The 22,318-nt window shown below is 45.0% G+C and overlaps 1 protein-coding gene across 1 annotated transcript in view; it reads right to left on the minus strand.

Annotated features, from left to right (window-relative positions):
- The window catches only part of LOC310842607 (kallistatin-like), a 121,998-nt gene extending 100,688 nt beyond the window's left edge, over window positions 1–21,310 (minus strand). The window contains exons 1-2 of the mRNA XM_083734663.1: window positions 21,211–21,310; window positions 17,973–18,101 (exon numbers count right to left, since the gene is read on the minus strand). Of these exons, the coding sequence (XP_083590789.1) occupies window positions 17,973–18,101; window positions 21,211–21,295 (214 nt within the window). The 5' untranslated portion in view covers window positions 21,296–21,310. The remainder of the gene's footprint in view (window positions 1–17,972; window positions 18,102–21,210) is intronic.
- Window positions 21,311–22,318: the final 1,008 nt, after the last annotated feature.

Below are 22,318 nucleotides of genomic sequence, written 5' to 3' on the forward strand. Positions count from 1 at the left end.
CCCAGGCTAAAGCTGCGTTAAATGGAGCAGGTCATGCCCCCCAGGCCAGCCGATTGGCTGGCCAGAGGTTGACGTGATCTGGGATACCCTCAATTGCGCGGAGGCTAAGAGCCAGCCCCCGCGCCCTTGGTGAGAAGGTGAAGCCCGCAACCCCGCCTCCTTTCTATGTCGGAAGTGGCTTTGTGGTTCAAGTACCCCAAATTATGTTCATTTGACAAGAGGGTACCTCTGGTGGAAAATGGAGGATGTAAGAAAATATAGATCAACCTGTAGAATTTTGAGAAGCCTACCTTGGAAATCTTCAGCTCAGGCTTCCCAGTAATTCCAGAGAGGTCTGCTTCATCTGTGAGTAACAGATCTATTCTCCTGTTGAAAGAGGAACCAGAGGCTAGTGAGGTATTGCTTTGAAAAAAAAATGTGCCAGGAGGATTTTGGGTGTCATATGGAGGACAGAATTCTAATCAAAGATGTGCTCTCCCAAGCCCACATTCCTAGCATGTTTGCACTCCTGTCTCAGCGATGTCTGTGCTCAATTGATCCTGTTCTGGAATTACAAGGGACAAGGCACAGCCTATCACTACCCCTCAAACTCACAACAATATATTTACACCTACAAATATGTACTACGCTCTTTCCACTACAGCATGCGCACTTACTGTGATTTTGTTGAATTCCTCCATTTTAACAAAACGTCTTCGCTAAGAGCATTTTCCAACTGCTTCATTTTTCCTTGGTCAGGAAGAATAAATAATGCTGAAACGTTGCTCTTGTAAGGGAGCTTCACAACCTTGCAGGACAGGATCTTATCATGGTAAGTCTCAAACCAGCTGTCGTTGTTCATCATAGGGACTTTTTTTTTTACAAAACTCTCTTTTCTTTTGGCGGAATGTTAGAAGCATACTGATCTTTGTTAAAGCCTTTAATAAGGTTGGAGTAAGGTAAAATAAAGCAAGATTGTTTGTGTGTGCACGTTTGTGTTTCTTTGTGATAAGAAAGCATATAGAACAGTTCGGTCAAGTGGCGGGTTTTTAATTGAATAAAAAGAAAACTAAGATAATGGTTAAAAATATGGAACAAGAATTGGTTGAAACATTGCAACAGCAAATAAGTATAGATGTAGTGTAAAAAGTTAAATACCTGGGAATTTGGTTAACTCCTAAAAATATTGATCTGTTTCAAAACAATTATACACCAATGTGGAATAATGTTAAAAGGGATCTAGAGGTATGGGGAAGGTTGAAACTATCATTTTGGGGAAGGATCTCAGCAATAAAGATGAGTGTGCTACCAAAGATGTTATTTCTGTTTCAGACAATTCCAATAATCAAAGGGGCAGCGATATTTAAAGAGTGGCAGAAGATAATTTCAAGGTATATCTGGCAGGGTAAGGAGCTGAGAATACAATATAAGCTATTAACAGATGCTAAAGAAAGAGGAGGCTTCACCCTGCCAGACTTGAAATTATATTATGAAGCATCGTGCCTCTGTTGGTTGAAAGAGTGTATGAAATTGGAAAATACAGAACTGTTGGATTTAGAAGGTCATGATAATAGATTTGGTTGGCACGCATATTTGTGGTATGACAAGAAAGAGGTCCATAAAGGATTTGGAAATCACATATTTCAAAGATCCCTTATTGAAATCTGGGATAGGTATAAAAACCTATTGGAACAAAAAACACCGCATTGGTTGTCTCCATTAGAAACGATGTGTGTAAAAAAGGTCAATATTTAATTACTAATGGGGAATTAGTAATTAAAGAAGGGGGAAAATGGAAATTGAAGCCATATGAAGAAGTGAAACAGTATGTTAATGATTGGTTACATTATTATCAGGTGAATGAAGTGTTTAAACAAGATATCAAAGAAAATGGTTTCTGTGAAAAAGAATCAAGGTTTCAACAGGAAATATTAAATAATGATTTTAAAATTCTGTCCAAAATGTATAAACTACTGCTTGAGTAGCACTTGAAGGATGAGGAGGTAAAATCAGTTATGATTCACTGGGCAAAAGATTTAGGATATAATATTCAATTAAGTGAGTGGGTCAAATTAGGAAAGAAGATTTGAGATTTACTGCATGTAATGCATTGAAAGAAAACATGATGAAGATGATGTATAGATGGTACATCACACCAGTTACCGTATTTTTCCCTCTATAACACGCAAATTTTTTCTCCTAAAAAGGAAGGGGAAATGTCTGTGCGTGTTATAGAGCGAATGTGTGGTCCCTGGAGCCGAAAAATCAAGCAAAAATCAAATCGCGGCGCTGCACGCTGCACGGAGAGGCGAAACCTGAAAAGAGGAAGCGGCTGCTTTCCTGCATTCTGCCTCAGGGTCTTACTGCCCACCCTCCTCTGTTTCGTTGCTGTGTTTGCTGAAATGGAACAAAGAGCAGGGAAAGCCCCTCCCCTCCAGGCAAGCAGAGGGGAATTCCTCTCTGTGCTGCTGGGGGAGAGGGAGAGAGAGGGGGGAAGGGAGATAGAGGGGGGAGGGGGAGGGAGAGAGAGGGGGGAGGGAGAGAGAGAGGGGGAGGGAGGAAGGGAGGGAGAGAGGGAGAGAGAGAGAGAGAGAGAGAGAGAGAGAGAGAGAGAGAGATGGCTGGCTTGGGTGGGGGGAAACTTTTGCCTTTCTTTCCTCCCTCCTGTTAAATCCCTCTCCTGCATTCTTAGCCAGCTGCTTCTCTGCACACCCCTCTCATGTCCCTTCTTTGTTTTTCCTTCGCTCCCCACTTAAAATGTGGTTTACAAAGCATAGATCCACATGGATCCTCAGGATCTTTGCATTGGGTCACCCCAAATTCACCATCAGATCACATAGCATGTCCATGGCTACAGCCTGCCCCCCCCCAAATCACGCACCCACTGTTGCCTGGGGCTGCAATGGTGCAAAAATGTGGTTACAAAGCATGGATCCACAGGGATTCTCAGGATCTTTGCATTGGGTCACCCCAAATTCACCATCAGATCGCATAGCATGTCCATAGCTACAGCCTGCACCAAAAAAATCACGCACCCACTGTTGCCTGGGGCTGCAATGGTGCAAAACGTGGTTACAAAGCATGGATCCACAGGAATTCTCAGGATTTTTGCATTGGGTCACCCCAAATTCACCATCAGATCACATGTCTGTGGCCACAGCATGAAGCCCAAAAATGATACATCCACTGTTTCATTCAGAATGTTTTTTCCCTTGTTTTCCTCCTCTAAAAACGATGTGCGTGTTATGGTCAGGTGCGTGTTATAGAGCGAAAAATACGGTAATTTGTTCCAGAAGTCTGTTCTTAACTTGAAACTGTTCTTAACCTTAAGCACCACTTCAGCCAATGGGGCCTCCTGCTGCCGCTGCGCAGCCAATTACTGTTCTTATCCTGAAGCAAAGTTCTTAACCTGAAGCACTATTTCTGGATTAGCAGTGTCTGTAACCTGAAGCGTATGTAACTGTACTGAGTGAAGGGAAATCTTGGTCCATCATGAGGACTGGAGAAATACCAACTAAAGAAAAATGGCAAGAGAAGTTGATGAACTATGCAGAACTGGCAAAAATGACAGATAGATGAAGAGAAAAAGACAACAGAGACTTCGAAAAAGATTGGGAACCTTCCATATTATATTTGCAGAAACAAAGAAAGTCAATTGACTTGATGGCAAGATTTAAATAAACATTCAAATTATTACCATTATAAAATGTTTAGAAGATAGTGAAATATGATGGTGTATTTCCTGTTATTTTTATGTCTTTAGGCTTGAAGTTACATAGTTAATTTTTTTTTTTTCTGTTAATCGATAGCAAAGGGGGTGAAAATAGAGACAAATCAGAAGCGGAAGTTGGGGGAAGCCTTGGAGGGGAGGGAGGGAGGAATATATAGTAAATGTTAAGAATTGGAGATGTATGTAATGAATGAAAAAGAAAAAATAATTCATTTTTTTAAAGGGAAACTTTGGTCCACCTTATGCCGTCTTTCACTGAGTCACTGAATGTGCACTTGAGGCTTGGCGTGCATGTGAGGTGAGCACCAAGCCCACTGGGCCACTGGGTGCTTCTCAAGTCACATGGCCAAGGTTCTCAGAAGGAGGAGGAAGAATTCCTTCCGAACATTTGTTCCAAGGCCACAAGCGCTGCCTGTAAATATGCACAGAAGAATGGAGTGACTGCGTTCTGCCTGTCTTAAAGAACTTCCAGTCTGGACTGTCTTTTGATTGGCTGCTTTATTTTGATTTTCTCCACAACACTGGGTCCTGAGTCGTCTTTCAGATGTGTTGGAACTTAGTGCTGCATTTCCCTAACCCAAGCAAAATTCTCACATGCAATGCAGTTCAGTCTGTGTGCATGCAGTTGCCACCAGTAAAGGTCCCAGAATAATTCATAGACTCATAGAGTGGTAGAGTTAGAAGGGGCATAAAGGGGCATCTGGGCCAACCCCCTGCAATGCAGGCATCTCAACTAAAACATCCATGGCAGGTGGCCATCCAACCTCTGCTTAAGATGCTCCAAGGAAGTCCATTCCAGTATAATATCCAGATCAAGGGAGGTGCTGGACTCTCATACCTTCGAGGCTTTTAAGCAGAGGTTGGATGGCCATCAATCATGGATGCTTTGGCTGAGATTCCTGCATTGTAGGGGGTTGGACTAGAAGTTGGACAGAAGTGCCTGGCGTGCTCTGGTTCATCGGGTCACGAAGAGTCAGACACGACTAAACGACTAAACAACAACAATATGTCAATCACTTAGTTAACTGTCCAGCTTAATCTCTTGACTGCAAAATAAATCCAATCAGATAACAGATTACTTTTAGTTTAACAGATGAAAGGGCACACTTCTTCAGATGAATGCACACGAAAGCTCATACCAGTAACAAACTTTGTTGGTCTCTAAGGTGCTACTGGAAGGAATTTTTTAGTTAATTCTACATTACATCTCCTCCCTCCAATTACTTGCAGGTTGTACTATATAAATTCGACAAAAGAAATATATCATATGGCTGGTTATTGATAGACCTCAGAATGAATTAATGAGTAAAACATTTGGCTGTGGAATAGTTTATCTATCCCTCTGTGTTTCAACAGGTAGATCTCCGGATGCTGAGCCTAACACAAGGTTTCCCAAACTTGTGTCTCCAGCTGTTGTTGGACTACAATTTCCATGATCTCTGACCATTGATCCTTCTAGCTAGGAATGATGGGCGTTTTAGTCCAACAACAGCTTGAGACCCTGGTCTAAGGGTAACAGGGGATCTCTTCTTCTCTTTGTGTTGTCTTTGGCATTAACGGTAGATATCCATGATTTCTAATGAATTCTCCTCAATTAGTCTTGATGACATAGGAACTGGGTGACAAGTACTTCTTCACATTGGTTTGAGTCTTCCATCTTTTTTCATTGTCCAATTTAGCCCAAACAGGGTCTCCTGGATTGAAGTCAGATAGTGCACTAGCAGAATAGTGATTATTATAAAAGTATATGTCGGAATCTTTAGTCTTTCTGTCCCACTCTTGCAACTTTCCTTATATTAAGCCATGTCAGTGCGAATTTAATTTCAAGGCAGAAACAGTTGTCCTAAGTTGTGTGCTCATCAAGAGTTTTGCTGGGCTATAGCCTGTAGTCCCTAGTTTAGGATAGTGTGGATATTGTGGACTGGAAGTAATCTTTTCAAAGTCATACTCTGGAATTGCTCAAAATCTGCAGCTGTAAACTGAGAACCAATGTCTGTCACAAGCTGTGTAGGAATCCTAAAGCATGGATGGAATTTCCCTTTTCCACAGCAGTCACACAATAGGTAGAAATCTTGTTCTGTACTAATCTTGGATCCTAGAACAATAGGCAAGTAGGATCCCAGAATGCAACAACTGATTGGCTTGCAGGAAAAGACCAATCAGGCTCCAGGAGGAAGTTAATCAGCCTGTTAGGCTGGTAGGATCATAGAATGCAACAACTGATTGGCCTGCAGGAAAAGACCAATCAGGCTCCAGGAGGGAAGCAGAATCGGCCAATCAAACGGGACTCATTGTGTAAATAATGTATATAAAAACCTGAGGTTTGGGGGGCAATTCATCACTGTTTTACAAGCTGCAATAAAGAGCATGAAATCACTACAGGACTCCGAGGATATTTTAAATTTGCATGGAACAATCCACCATGACCTCAAAGTTTTGTTCCTGGTATTTGAGCCCTCACAGTGAACCTTTTAAGACCCAGCCCAGGCCCTTGATGGATCTCACGGGATCCTTATGAAAGGTAGCACCCCACAAGACCTCCTGCGAATCTACAGGGAGGAGTTTAACTCTGCCTCCACCCCTGTTATCCAGGCTCCACATCTCCGGGGAATGATGCCCCGTGTACAGGTAATGCCAGGATTGAGGTTTGTAATATGAGCTGTACAGTATTATGGGCTCAACTGCTTCAATGCCCAATTGACAAAAGCAGACAGGTTGGTTCTAAGAAAAGATTGTGAGTGTCTCCCTTCCAGTAAGGGAGATGGTGAAGTGTTAAAACAGGCACAGTGAAGTCTCTACAGTATGTGGAAATTTCAAGAGTATAAAGGGGAACAGCTGGAATAAAGTTTTTGCTACAGTTTCCAGCTGCTGGCTAGGATGTTTTATGTCAGTACCACAGCCAGTACTTTGAATGTCATTACAGTCAAACTTTGGTTGTCAAACGTAATTTGTCCCAGAAGCCCGTTCAACTTCCATAACATTCGACAACCAAAGCATGGCTTCCGATTGATTGGTTGGTTGGTCCTTCATTCAAGCGGAAGCCACATCAGACATTCGGCTTCCGAAAAACATTCGAAAACCTGAGCATTTACTTCCAGATTTTCGTTGTTCAGGAGCCGAAATGTTCCAAAACAGAGCCATTCGGGCCATTCCCCTCTTTATCTAAAAGCCTTCATTTTTAACATGTTGACATTTGCATAGGATTTAGCACTCTGCTAAGTTCTTTTTCGGGGCAGGAAACATGTTACACATTTGAAATGAGGCACATGAATTTCACCTACTTCCAAGAACCAGTGTTTTACAATCAACATTATTTTACATTTAGTTTGTAGTCAGTGGCATAGTCATCCTAAAAATCAACTGCTGGTTTTGATATTGGGCTGATTCCACAGCGTCTGTAGAACAAAGGGGGGGGGCTCTTTTGTCACTAAGAAAGCTGGCCATTGGAAGCCTCGGAATGGTCCCCTTATGTTCATGGATGAGCTGGGTTTACTGTTTTCCCCATGAAAAGCATGGGCCCATCAACTGATGCCATTAAGAAAAAAAAGTATGGCCTGTCAAAGACCAAACGAACGGGAGGGGGCCCAGGAGCAGCTCCAACCATAGAGCTCATAAAGGTGGCGGCGGCTGCCTCGGTGCCACTTTCATTTATATCCAGAAGAGCCTTGTGAGAAGCCTGCACAGGAGGGAAAATAGGTATTTTACTGGAAACCATCACAGCCTCCAACACATCACAGATGAAATGGAAGACACATGTATACTCCCCCTATTCTCATTCAAAGGATGGTCTCCCAGTACTTGCCCAATCACTGTTCTTCCCCATGGGTACAGGATGTATGTGTGTTGGATATAGGAATACAATGCAGAGCTAAAGCGACCTGATGTAGGTTTGTGGTGGAGAGACATGAGTGACACATTGCGCTCAATGGAATAAAGGCATGATATAACAAATTTTCCACTTTATTTGAAGTGGCCCAGATGTTCATCTCAGTGGGTAAAGGGACCCCTGACCATTAGGTCCACTCGCAGACGACTCTGGGGTTGCAGTGCTCATCTCGCTTTATTGGCCAAGGGAGCTGGCATACAGCATACATGGGGCCACATGACCAGAGCAGCGCACAGAACCGCTCGTTTACCTTCCTGCCAGAGTGGTACCTATTTATCTACTTGCACTTCATGCTTTCAAACTGCTAGGTTGGCAGGAGCTGGGACCGAGCAATGGGAGCTCACCTAGTCGCGGGGATTCGAACCGCCGACCTGATTGGCAAGCTCTAGGCTCTGTGGTTTAACCCACAGCGCCAACCGCATCCCATCTGGGTGGGTACCAGGAATGATTAATGCTTCATTGGAAGGAGAAAAGGTACCATCTGCCTTGAAGGAAGGGATAGTACACTCTTTCCTTAAGACAATCTCCCTGCACCCAGAAGTGTTAAGCCACTATTGTCCAGTGGCAAATATCTCCTTTCTACTCTATTCCGAACTTAAAAATGGAAAGCGTAAAGCTGATGGTCAACAAAATAGATTTAAAGACTCTCTCAAGGCAAATCTAAAAAAATGCAGTATAAACACCGACAATTGGGAAACACTGGCCTATGAACGCTCCAATTGGAGAACAGCCTTTACCAAAGGTGTCATGGGCTTTGAAGACACTCAAACTCAGGACGCAAGGGAGAAACATGCTAAGAGTTGATCTTGTGCTAAGTTGATCACCGTGATCAACTCCCACCCAGAAACCTATGTCCCCACCTGTATATGCGGATCCAGAACTGGCCTCCACAGTCACATATGGACTCACCGTTAATACCATGTTCTTGGGAGACAATCTTACTCGGCTACGAGTAATCACCAAAGAAGAAGAAGATCCCCTTTCTGGACAAGTACTTTAGAGATGGTGGTGGTCAAGTTTCAGGCATCCCTGGAGGAAGCTAATTACTTGGAGCAATTCCTGTCTGGCTTCAGGCCATGTCATGGCACTGAAACTGATTTGGTTGCCCTTGTTGTTGATATTTATCAAGAGAGAGATGGGATGGGGGATGTGACACTGCTCAGTATACTTGATCTCTTGGCAGCTTTTGATACTGTTGACCACAGTATCCTTCTGAGGCATTTCAAGGAGTTTGGGGTTGGGGCACTGTAGTTCCATCCTTGTCCCCAGAGCCTAGTGGGTGGTCCCCTAGATTGGATGGATGGGAGGTTGCCTGCTCTTGATGGGGTAACACCCCCTTTGAAGGAGTGGGTATGCAGTTTGGGGGCACTTCTGGATCCATTGCTGTCACATGAGGCTCAGGTGGCCTCAGTGCTATGGAGTGCCTTCCATCACCTACTTAATCTTGTAAAAAGTCCAATCACATACCATGAAATACCCAAACTGACCACATTTAAATACGTACTTTGTCAATCTTCACCTTGCCACCTCCAGTAATTCCAGTCAGGTCAGCGTTGGGAGTAAAGACTTCGGAAATGCCCAGCCCAGGCAACAAATCTTTGAGATCGTAGGATGTAGCCATTGATAATTTGGGGATGGACAAATAAAATTGCGTTCTGAACAAGAATCAAAACATTAAAAGATAGGCGATAAGAAACTTTGTTTAGAAATATGCAGCATTTATGGCTTCAGGTCTACATATACTGGTACTTAAAGGGAAGCATTTTGCAGTTTGTTTTCGGGTGTATCCAGAGGCGTCGTGTGGGGAGGGCCAGGGACTGAAGCCCCAGGCGCATGATTCGGCAGGGGCGTGAACCAGGTGTCAGCTTGCAGGCACCTCTACCCTGCCTGACACTGGGGGGTCTTGCTGCCGTGCTGCAAGTCTTCTCGCTGAATGGCAGCATTGGGGGGGGGTGGCCTGGCCCTGTGTGAGCGAGTGGGCAGGTGGTGCAACGTGGCCCCATGAACCCTCCACACCCCACACCCACTCAGTGGCGGCAGCAGCAAGGGTTGGGCTGGTGTGCTGGGTTTCACACCCAGCCCCTGGTCCCACAAGCATGCAAACAAAACATGCAACACCACTGAGTATATCAGTTCTGATTGTGTTCTGTGTTTCTTTGCTGCTGTCAAGAGTGGGAGGAGAATAGCTTACTAAATCCCACGGGAATACGGTGAGCACATACTGCTAACCAAATTAATCTTGTACTTGGAGAGCAGAGCACAAAGTTCTAAGCTTCATTGCAGGTAAGAGAATCTTACAAGCGTCTTTTCCTGCTGACCCAGTGAAGGAAAATAGGATGGCGATGAGTGCTCATGACTCCTACAGCATCTTGAAACATTAGGTAGGCAAATCCTAGCACTAGAGGGAGGGTCCTTATCATTTCCACAATAGCCCATAACTGGCCCCAAGAAACCTCTCTTTTTTTTGGCCTCTTTCATACTACTGGGAGTCATTTGTTTGTTGTGGCAATGCTTGATTGCTTTAGTTGGCTGTTAGTCTGGGCTGGAAAGGAAAGTGAGGAGATGGCAGGGAGTAAATAACTGAGGCAGTATTGGGTTAAGGGCAACCTTTGGTCACCTTATTCAGACTTGTACTGGGTCACTGGAAATGAACTTTAGGCTTGGCATGCACATTTGGGGGCAAGGGGGGCAGGTCCAGTAGGGCTACAATGCACTTGTCAAGCTCACCAGGGAACTTAGAGAAAGAAGGAAGTATCCCTTCCAATTATTTTATCTGCATCACTGAGTATCACCTGTAAAGATGCCCTGCTGTCAGGAGTGACATTGTGATGGCCTGGGATTCCGATTCAGAGGATGAACCAGAGGAATCCCAGCCTGCACAGGAGTCCCCGCCTCCAGGGCCGGCTGAACTGGGGCAAGGCCTAGATGCTGAAGAGCCTGCACCTGGTGAAACCCTTCTCGCCCCAGTGGTGAGCCTCCTCCAGGGCCCAGTAACCCTTCGGCCTCTCCTGATCTGCAGAGGCTTAGGGCAGAGAGGCGAAGGGAACTGGTTGCTCCCAGGAGGAGTGCTCGCCTTAAGGCCAGAGGAGGCGGGGCTCCTGGGGGCCGGGACCGCCCCTGGCCTTAGAAGAGGATAAAAGCCCAGTCCCAGGTTGTGGGAGCAACGTCGTTGTTGGCTTCGGACCTTCCTGTGTTCCTGATCCCTGCTCGGCCTCCTGTTCCTGACCATCCGGTGTTCCTGTTCCCTGCTCGGCCTCCTGTTCCAGCGTTCCTGTTCCCCGCCCGGCTCTCCGCCTCAGACCTCACCCCTCTTCGTGTGGACTCTGCTTACGCCCACGGTACCTTACCCCCGGGACCAGCACAGTCATGATTTTAGGGAACTTGTCTTCATACACCACATTTTGCTTAGGCTAAGTATAATTTGTTTTGCAGGTCCCCTAAAGGGTCATATTAAATAAACATAATTGTTTTCACCACAGTTAGTTTCTTGGCTCTTCTGTTGGTGTGTTGGCAGAGTCCTTTGCACATACAGTGGTGCCTCGCAAGACAAAATTAATCCGTTCCGTGAGGCTCTTCGTATAGCGGTTTTTTCGTCTTGCAAAGCAAGCCCATTGACAGCTTAGCGGATTAGCGCTATTAGTGGTTTAGCGGCTTTTAGCGGATCAGCTGATAAGCAGCTTATCAGCGGATCAGCTGATAAGCGGCTTAGCGGCTTAGGAAAAGGGGGGGAAGGGGAAAAAACCTGCATTTCGTCTTGCGAAGCAAGCCCATAGGGAAATTCGTTTTGCGAAGCGCCTCCAAAACGGAAAACCCTTTCGTCTAGCGGGTTTTCCGTCTTGCCAGGCGTTCGTCTTGCGGGGCACCACTGTATGTCCTCCTTGATTTAAAAACAGATGCCTTTATTCCATGCTAATTACTAATTACCAAATACTAATTACTACAGGGACATATAGAAACAGCAGAGAAAAGGCTTACCCTGTTTCTAAAGATTTTCTCCATTTGGACAAAGTTTCCCCTTTCAAACCATCCTCAACTTCCTCCAGTTTGCCTTTGTCAGGCAGAATGAACCAGGCAACAGCACCTCCTTTGTAAGGAAGTTCAATGACCCAGCAGGAAAGACTTTCATCACGTACATGTCTAAAATAGTCAGTTTTCTTCATCATGTTGACTTTCACAGTTGTCTTGTCATCAACAAAAAAATCTCCTTTTTCGGTATTTTCAGGAAGGAATGGATTTTCCCACTCATCTTAGAAAAAAGGAAGAGTTAGTTGCCTATTTGATAATTAACGTTCAGCCATGTGTATGAAAGCAGTGTCTTGAATCAGGAGAGTGCAGACAAAGGAGAAAGATTGCCAAGGGTAAGTCAACATGTTATTGCTGTTTCAGAACATGCCCAATCGCCTTCTAAATCCAGCCCGCAGATAGTCAGCTTAGTTTTTACATGAGTAGAATGTTTTTTTTTATTATTTAAAACGCATCTCTGGGTTATTTGTGGGGCCTGCCTGTTGTTTTACCCGAGTAGAATGTGTGCTTTTATTTAAAATGCATCTCTGGATTATTTGTGGGGCATAGGAATTCGTTCATTCCCCCCCCCCTTCAAAATATAGTCCAGCCCCCCACAAGGTCTGAGGAACAGTGGACCGGCCTCCTGCTGAAAAAGTTTGCTGACCCCTGTTTCAGAAGATAGCAAGGGAGAGAAGAAATGGGAATAGTGGGGTCTCATGGGCCCAAACGTGGACTGAGTCAAGGGGAGCTGCTTCCTGTCTGGTAGATAAAAATCCAGGGGCAGGGACCTTGGTGCCCTCTGGATGTTGCTCGAGTTCACCACCATCAGTGTCAGCCAGTGTGCCCAATGGTTAGGGATGGTGGAAGATGTAGCCCAAAAACATTTGGAAGCCTGCAGGTTAGCCATCTCAGCCTCATCCCGTGTCCTTTTCTAATGCTACATTGAATGCTACATATTTTGGGACGTTCAACAGTTTTCAAGCCACCTCTTAGCAACTGGAAACTTGGCAGGCAATGATGACAAAGTTATGTCGTTTAGTTAGCAAAGCTTCCTTTGTTTTGAAGGTATACTCCTTGCAACCCAGCCAGATGGGTGGGGAATAATAATGATGATGATGATGATGATGATAATAATAATAATAATAATAATAATAACGGAACAATTCATAGCCTTAAATATTGATTACCTATCTTTCTTCAACATACCTTTGAAGTAGATATAGTTCACAAGAACCATCGTGGTGTTTGGATCTATGCCTCTTACTACTTCGCGTATTTTTCCTTTAGTGTTGGCCTTCACAAAATCATTTATCTGCTTTTCAGCCACTACATTGTCTTTGAAGTTAACAGCAAAGATCTCAGATTTGTAGAAACTTTGGATATCCTTATTGTACCTAGTGGCTATTTTGATGCCCTTAGCTAGGTACAAGACGTTCCCCATGTTCACCATGCCTTGATGATTTGAACTGGTCAGCACCTTGAGGAGCTCTTGAAATCCTTTATGTATCATGCTTGTGCCAATTTTCTCCAATCCAAGTCCTTTGTAAATTTGCTTTTTGGTGTTTGATTTAGCACCCATGCCGATCATTGAAAATGCCATGGAGATACTCATAGGGGAGAAGAAGATATTTTTGCCACCCTGGAGTGAAGCTTCTTGTCTGGAGACCTTTCTGGCACCTTGACGTGAAATTAAGAATTTGGCGAATTTCGTGGCAAAGTCTTCAATGCTGGCAGCAAAGCTATCTTCAACTGAAGCTTTATCTCCATAACCATTGTGGACTTGAAGGACAATCAGTAACAAGGAGAGGAGGATGGTTGGTTTCATTGCAATTTGAGATTCACTAAAAAGAAAACGCAAACACCACCAGACAGAATGTATTATCACTCTCCTATGGAAATATACTCAAATAATTCAAAAGCAAAATTTACTGGGAATGAGTATTCCTCATGTGTTGCTTGTGGCATAGTTCTACAGAACTATGTAACAGAAATACATACAGGTCCCACAATGCATTCCCTCGAAATCATTTGTTAGGTGAGTGTTTGCATATAACAAGTTGACAGTTTTCATTATTTCCTTTGGGAACTTTTCTAATCAGGGAATTGTCCAATCCCTCTCTCCATTCTCCCCAAGGTTTCTTCTTGAAATGACTGCTACCAAATAGCAAAGAACAAAGAAGTAAGGAACTGGGGGAAATTTACCTGTTTAGATATCTGAATCTGCATAGTGCATAACATAATTCCTTATGTTTGGATAAGTGAATTTTCACATATGGAGCAGGCAGATAGTGGGAACTACATGTAATTTACTTTGTATACAGAAGGATATATGAATCTCTATCATATATGCCTTTCAGAATTTATAATAATTTGGAGCCAAATTCAAATTTCTTAACTACTTCCTCTAAATAATTTGGTTCTACACAATTACCGTATTTTCCCCTCTATAACACGCAGATTTTTTCTCCTAAAAAGGAAGGGGAAATGTCTGTGTGTGTTATAGAGCGAATGTGTGGTCCCTGGAGCCGAAAAATCAAGCAAAAAACAAATCGCGGCACTGCACGCTGCACGGAGAAGCGAAACCTGAAAAGAGGAAGCGGCTGCTTTCCTGCATTCTGCCTCAGGGTCTTACTGCCCACCCTCCTCTGTTTCGTTGCTGTGTTTGCTGAAACGGAACAAAGAGCAGGGAAAGCCCCTCCCCTCCAGGCAAGCAGAGGGGAATTCCTCTCTGTGCTGCTGGGGGAAAGGGGGAGAGAGGGGGGAAGGGAGATAGAGGGGGGAGGGAGAGAGAGGGGGGAGGGAGGAAGGGAGGGAGGGAGGGAGGGAGAGAGAGAGAGAGAGAGAGAGAGAGAGAGAGAGAGAGAGAGATGGCTGGCTTGGGTGGGGGGAAACTTTTGCCTTTCTTTCCTCCCTCCCGTTAAATCCCTCTCCTGCATTCTTAGCCAGCTGCTTCTCTGCACACCCCTCTCATGTCCCTTCTTTGTTTTTCCTTCGCTCCCCACTTAAAATGTGGTTACAAAGCATAGATCCACATGGATCCTCAGGATCTTTGCATTGGGTCACCCCAAATTCACCATCAGATCACATAGCATGTCCATGGCTACAGCCTGCCCCCCCCCCAAATCACGCACCCACTGTTGCCTGGGGCTGCAATGGTGCAAAAATGTGGTTACAAAGCATGGATCCACAGGGATTCTCAGGATCTTTGCATTGGGTCACCCCAAATTCACCATCAGATCACATAGCATGTCCATGGCTACAGCCTGCACCAAAAAAATCACGCACCCACTGTTGCCTGGGGCTGCAATGGTGCAAAACGTGGTTACAAAGCATAGATCCACAGGGATTCTCAGGATCTTTGCATTGGGTCACCCCAAATTCACCATCAGATCACATAGCATGTCCATGGCTACAGCCTGCACCAAAAAAATCACGCACCCACTGTTGCCTGGGGCTGCAATGGTGCAAAACGTGGTTACAAAGCATGGATCCACAGGAATTCTCAGGATTTTTGCATTGGGTCACCCCAAATTCACCATCAGATCACATGTCTGTGGCCACAGCATGAAGCCCAAAAATGATACATCCACTGTTTCATTCAGAATGTTTTTTCCCTTGTTTTCCTCCTCTAAAAACGATGTGCGTGTTATGGTCAGGTGCGTGTTATAGAGCGAAAAATACGGTAAGTTAGCAAAAATGCATAAAGTTAGTAATAAATGTTGGAAATGTAAAGAAAAAGAAGGATTATTTTATCATATGTGGTGGGAATGTAAAAAGGTGAAATGCTTCTGGGAGACGATATATAATGAGTTGAAAAAAATGTTGAAATATACTTTTATTAAAAAGCCAGAAGCATTTCTTCTAGGTATTGTTGGAAATGATATAAAAAGGAAATACTGTAAGTTGTTTTTATATGCAGTAACAGCAGCAAGAATATTATTGGCCCAAAAATGGAAGCAAGAAGAACTACCAACATTAGAAGAATGGAGGATGAAATTGATGGACTATGCAGAACTAGATAAGCTAACAGGAAGGATCCGAGACTGTGGGACCAGAGGTTTACTGAAGACTGGACTAAATATACAGTGTATCTGAAAAGTATTTGCGATGATCAAATTACGTTTGTAGGACTACAAGAAGTTATGTGAGGAGTAATTTAAGAAATATTGTAAAAATGGAAAGGAAGAAATGATTTGTTAGAAAATGTAAAGGCAATATTAAGTTAAGAATTGCAGGAGAAATAATTAAGACAGAAGGCTATCAGAGATGCTGAAGGAAGTCCAAATAAGGATATATGTATAATAATTTGTGTGGTGTGTCTTAAAATTTTTGTAAGCTAAAACTAATAAAAAATATAACAAAGAAGAAGAAGAAGAAGAAGAAGAAGAAGAAGAAGAAGAAGAAGAAGAAGAAGAAGGTTGGAGTGAGGTAAAATAAAGCAAGATTGTTTGTGTGCGCACATTTGTGTTTCTTTGTAATAAGAAAGCAATATACCAAACCTCTTTCACCTAGCAAGCAGCTCTTTCCCTGTCTCTTGGAGCAAAAAGAGTTTTGTGGCAACTTAAGGACTCAGAGCACAATCCTATCCATGTATAATTGAATGAAGTGGGGCTCACTCCCAGCTAGGCCCCAGGCTATCTAGGCGACAAGCAACATCTGCAATCCTCACACCAGGCAGGCAATTCCTCCTGCAGTCTGTATGCCCATCGCATACATATATTCCTAACTACCACAATTCCCCACCCACCCACTGGAGAGGTATCCTTGGCTTGAGAAGCTACATTAGCACCCCCAAGGAATAGGTCCCTTCTATGGGAATGCCTTCCTCTTCCTCAAAGTGATGTTCTCCTTCCTTGAGAACTTCATTCTCCCTGACAGACAGCAGTGGGGTTGTCATTGCGGGAGCGGGACCCCGAAGGCCTTCTCCACCGCTGTCTTGGCTTCTCGTACACTTTCTAATTCTGCCACCTTGGCCCCAAAGGAATGAACTTGATCCCAGGGGACCAGGAACTCATTGCACCTCTGACATGCCCATGACTTCTGCCCCATGGGGAGATAATCATACATACGCCGAGGGTGCAAAACATTGGAAATTCCTCCAAGTCCCTACTGACTTTCTACATGCAGGTTGGTTATGTTGTCATTTTTGTCATCCGATTAAGAGTTAGGGATTACACTGGGCAGAATGGGGTGCCCTGGTCTCCTCGCCCTGCTGATGAACTCACATGTCTAAGGCACTTTATCAGCCGGAGCTGATTCTGGTTCTAAATTTATATTCTCCTGAGTAGCTCCTCCCAGCTATTGCAGTAGGCAATAAGATGAGGGTGTGTGGCTCAACTTCTGTTAGCCTCCTCGGGACGGGGACTGAACAATGGGTGCTCATTAGATGGCTAGTAAATTAAGTTTAAATACTTGATTAATCAACCTGCCCCCTTCCTTAAGAAAAGCTACTGAAAAAGCTCACTGCTGTAGCTTTTACTTTATTTTTGTTTGATTTACTGCCAACAACCCACTTTCAAAAATGCCTGTTACCATATAGTTTTAAGTGGTACATTGCACTCTTGTATTGGATCAATTAGCTACCAAGGCTTATGGTAAAGAGTTGAGGGAGTTGGTCTGGAGAACAGAAGACTGAGAGATAATATGATGGTCCTCTTCAAATATATGAAGGGCTGCCTCATGGAAAGGGGAGGAAGCTTGTTTTCTGCTGCTCCAGATGCAATGGATTCAAATGACCATTAAAAAAGGGAGATTCCGACAAAACATGAGGAATAACTTTCTGACATAAGAGCTGTCCAACAGTGGAATGGACTCCCTCAGAAGTTTTTACCACAGCTGCAACGGGTGAGCTCCGATCGCAGTAAGCAAGTACACTGGTACTGTGAGGGGCAACGTTTGGTTAAACGACCCCTGAAAGGGCTTGGAAGGAAGCTCAAGCCAAAGGAACTTTGGCACTGTCTTTTTGGTGTCCCTCGCCGAAAGAAAAATGGCAGAGTTGGGGGGGGGGGGTTATCCAGGCACAGAGAAGAAGATCAAACAGACCAGTGAAAAGCCTCACATCACTGAAGCAGCGACAAGAGGGTAAAATCTCTATTTCTATATTAAAATAAATGTAAAGTGGTAGCAGCAGCAACAAAACCTAAAAGGAAATAAGACAAGAAGAAAAAAGGGGAACTCGGGGGGAGGAACCCCTCGTGGAGTGAGTAAACCCAAAACAAAATAAAGAGTAAAAATAGCGGAGGGGATACAATGCTACCACAAAAGTAAAGGGAAGACAGAAGAACAGAAAAAATAGAGAGTGAGTGTAAAGAAATCACTCAGGTTGCAATGAAACTATTTGAAAAGCACACCATCTGAAACAGACTTACTTACTAGAATACGCAGAGCGGTGCAGGCTGCGTGTTATTGGAGCTGGGTAGAGTAGAGCAGCCACTTTGAAGTTGAAGGAAGGGAATTTAACAAATAAGATGATGACGAGGGTTTGAAGACGCTGAGTAATCACTGAGAGGGAGGAAGTGAAAAAGACAAAATTGTGAAAGTGAGGTTTAAATTAGGATAGAAGCTGGCAAATTGAATAAATAAGAACACAGTGACACCCAATGGACAAAGGAGGAAAAGCAGCAGCAAAGGAAAATTGGATGAAAGATAAGATCCTCCAAACAAAGAGTAAGAACAAGTTAATCATAGATGGAAAAGAAATAATAATTTTACGAGAAGTCCTACCCAGGTTGATAAAAAAGAGACAGCAATTCCAATTTCTAACAAAAACATTTAAAGCCAAATCATCTGCTCTTGAAAATTCTGTGTCAGAGGTGGGGAAACTGTGGCCCTCCTGATGCTTTTGGATCCCATCAGCCCCAGATAGCATGACTAAGGAGGGAGGGAGAGCTGGGGCTTAAGAGACTCTCTATCAGTTCTGTTGGGAGACCAGCTCCATTGGGGCTCCCCCCTCAACTGTCATCAAGTCCCATCTCATCAAGTCCCATCTCAACTCAGGCCATTAGGCTATAGCAGAGGGAGAGATAGGATTTTGGTGCCTCTTAATCATCATAGCTGGAATAGCAAATATTTTTGGCTCCTCCTTTCCATGAGAGATGAGATTGCATGATGAGTTCCCACCTCCCCCCAGTGGAAATAAAGACACATGACACAGATATTTTAGGTTAATGGGCTAAATATGGCCACAACTTTATTGGTTAGAGGTGATGAGTGGTATTGGCTTAGGCACTGGTCCTAACCGACTATCCAGCTTCAGCCTATTCGCTTGAAGTCCAGGAAGGGTTAACCATCAGTAGGGGGAGTCCTGCTGATGCCCATCAACTAGGAACCCCTCTGGGGTCACCACTCGGGGGCGTGCCTTAGGCCTTCACCTCCACAGCCTTTGGACAGGGAGGGCCACGCCCCCCCCACCCGGAATCCTTTATCAGACTACCCTTTGATATGCGAGGGAGGTGATGGCGCTTCCTCCAACCCTTCCATCTTCCTCCCCCCCTTCCATCCTCATAACAATAACAATACCAGTGGCTAACTGCCACTCGAGGAAAAGCTTGCCTCCAATACCCTCAAACCTGCAACCAATACCTAATCCCAGCCATCATATCTGCCAACCACACATTGTTTCCCACATCACAGAGATGTACACCATCGTCTCAGTAGAGGGCCACTTAGCTGAACTGGTTGTTGGGGTGGTCAATGACCCAACCCCCCAGGGCTGCCACTCTACGCGCCACCAAATGTTCCAAAAGCTCCCTGGCTTTGTTTATAGCAATAGGGCACTGACAGTCTCTCCATACATCTGAAGAAGTGTGCATGCACACGAAAGCTCATACCTAGAACTAACTTAGTTGGTCTTTAAGGTGCTACTGGAAGGAATTTTTTTATTTTGTTTTCTCCATACATGCCTCTCCAGCAGTGGTGACCAAATTAGGGTTGAATCTGGCAATGAGGCAATCAGTTCATTGAAGTCATTGTAAAAGTCCCACATCAAGTCCATGCCTTTCCGATAAGCCAAGTCATTTCCCCCAGCTGAATAACCAGAGCATGAGGGGACCTTCCAAAGTGGCTCTGGCTTTCACTGCAGGCCTAAATTCTGCCCAGCGCACCCCCTTCCATGAGATTCAGGAAACTTTTATTTTTAGTGGAAGATCCAGCCTGCACCCCAGGCCACAGTTGACGGCACGGTTTCTAGTCAAGTGGACAATGCTGTGGCCTGTAATCCAAATGTGCACCACAACGTCTCCTGAAAGCAAAAGTAGGTAACAAAGCCAGGTCTGGTATACCGTGAACAATCACAAGGTCTTACGAATATATCTCTTAAAAGTATCAGACTTCCACTGCCCCAAGTCCTTCATCCTTTCAGCTGAGAGTCTCAAATGTATTGCTGTGGTAGCAGCCCCAATTCAAAAGGAGTTGGCCACGAATTCAGCTGGGGGTAAACCACAGGCAGCAATCGCCCATCGCATAGCGCGCATGAACTGATGCAGAGCAAAGCGGGAGCCATCCGAATGTATGAGGAATGGGCCTGAGACGGTCGTTCTCAAGTGCATGAAATGTCTAGTGCCCTTTACTGGGCATGGCCCATTGTGACTAGTTGCTTGGAGCCGAATAAGGGCCCCCTTTCCCTGCTGATCAGTTTTGGAACATCGGACATGCAGGACTAAATTGGATCTGGACAAGGTCAGGTCTCTCAATAAACTTCCCCGGGCAGCAGAATCTTGTTGGCCAGCCGAAAAATAACCGGGCCTTGTACTTGGACCAACAGATACTTCTTAATTTTTGTTGTTGTTGTTGTTGTTGTTTGGATTTGGCATAGAATGTCATAGGTTATGGGCCTTCTAACCTCATTGCTGGGAGGCTGCAGCCTGCGCCAGCCCTCCAGTGCCCTTCACACTATGAAATCCACACAAGGGCCTATGGAGTAAATAGCATTACAGAAGGCGATTGCAGCTGGCTGGATGTTTATGAGTCTTTGCTGCACTACCCAGCTCCCTCAAATGTACCAAGTAATGCAGAACTTCAGTAGGGCGGTGTCAAACCTAGCATTTTTTAAATTTGTCTCAAAACTCCATAAAGTCCGACCAAGCCTTTTTATAAGATCTAAGCGTGGACGGGACTACTTCAGCCAATACTCCCTTCAGGACGTCACGTTCCCAAGGCTCCAAAGGTGCTCCAGGAATGGCTGTGGCAATTGCTGCTCCTCTGGGGCTAATGAGCGGAAGCAGTACATTTGAAAATGAGACAGAGCATCCGCGATATCATTGTTAACCCTAGGTGTAAATATGGCAGAGAAATAGATGTTTAATAAAGTACAAAGGACCGCAGCAGGTTTGCCACCCTAGGAGAGTACAGTGGTTGCATAGACAGGATGCTGACAACCACTTCTCACATTCATGCTCATACTTAGAATTCGGCCCCTGGCTCACACCCCTTTTGTACTCCCGGAAAACCTCATGGTGAGGGACTCGCTTAGCTTCAAATTTCCAAACTTAGAGGGATCTGGCTGCTTCTTTTCCACATAGGGACCCACGTGCTCCATCCAGTAATTCTGGTCGCTCAGGTCCCAGCAGGTGGTGGGCACCAGGGAATCAGTCATCGGAATCAAAAGGCTTACTTCTCTTGCTACTTCTTAGACTTCTTTCTCCCTTGCCCATCATTGGTGACCAGGTGCTGTTCTGCAGCCGCTGTTGCCCCGGCATCTCTTCCTCCGATGATGTTTCGGAGCCCCCCTTCCACGGTAAAGGCTGAGGTTGTAAATCCTGTAGAATACTGGGAAAGTCTGGGGTAGACTAAGAGCCAGAAAGGTTATAACTGGAAGCATGAGCCCTACCACCTGAGGATCTGGCACTGGAAGCCCAGGGACACGTAGACTGTGATCGCGTGTGAGGACGCATAGATGGATTGCTACCTGAATGTGGAACACTAAATAAGGAGGCCGAAGTGCAAGGGAGCTCCTCCTTGCTTGGTGCAGTAACGAGTATGCAATCAGGAGTACTCACTATTTGGGAAGAGGACGCAGTGACCATGGGCCTGAATTGTTGGTAAAAGGTTTCAAAAGCAGAGAAAAAACTGCAACAAAGCCTGTGCGTTGCAGGGCACAGGAGGCTTCCCTGACCCATCTTGAACACAGGACCCACTTATATTGGGGAGTTCTTGGGGAGAAACAGGTATTTTCTCCCCAACAGCAAACAGGCTTTTGCCGGCACAACCCCGAGCCCTGGGGCAACCCTGCCACCAATAGCTTAAGCTGCTGCAACAAATTACTCCCCAACACCTTCTGCAGTACCTCCTGGTCAGCCCCACACCGACTCCTAACCTTAGGAAGCGTTGGCTCCAAAGCATCCATGGTCGAGATGAATGCTCCTGAAACGAGGGGAAGGCTCCAAAGCCGGGAAAAGAGACTTGCAGCAGAGGGCTGCAGGACAAAGCGCTACTGACAGGAAAAGAAACGACTCCTGCTGGCAAACTGCAGCTCTTAAGGGGGAAAGCAGCAGCCGGAAAAGGCAGGCAGAAGCAGGCACAGCAACTAAAAGCAAAGGGGGAAAGAATAAGCAGACGCAGGAGCTCCAGAGCAGGCAATGCAGAGATAAGATCTCCGACAAACTGGAGCAGCTGGGAGTGGCAAAGAGGGAGATCCCAGGCTAAAGCTGCGTTAAATGGAGCAGGTCATGCCCCCCAGGCCAGCCGATTGGCTGGCCAGAGGTTGACGTGATCTGGGATAC

This window comes from Podarcis gaigeae, assembly GCF_964106915.1.
Source record: "Podarcis gaigeae genome assembly, chromosome: 1".
Classification (NCBI taxonomy): Eukaryota; Metazoa; Chordata; class Lepidosauria; order Squamata; family Lacertidae; genus Podarcis; species Podarcis gaigeae.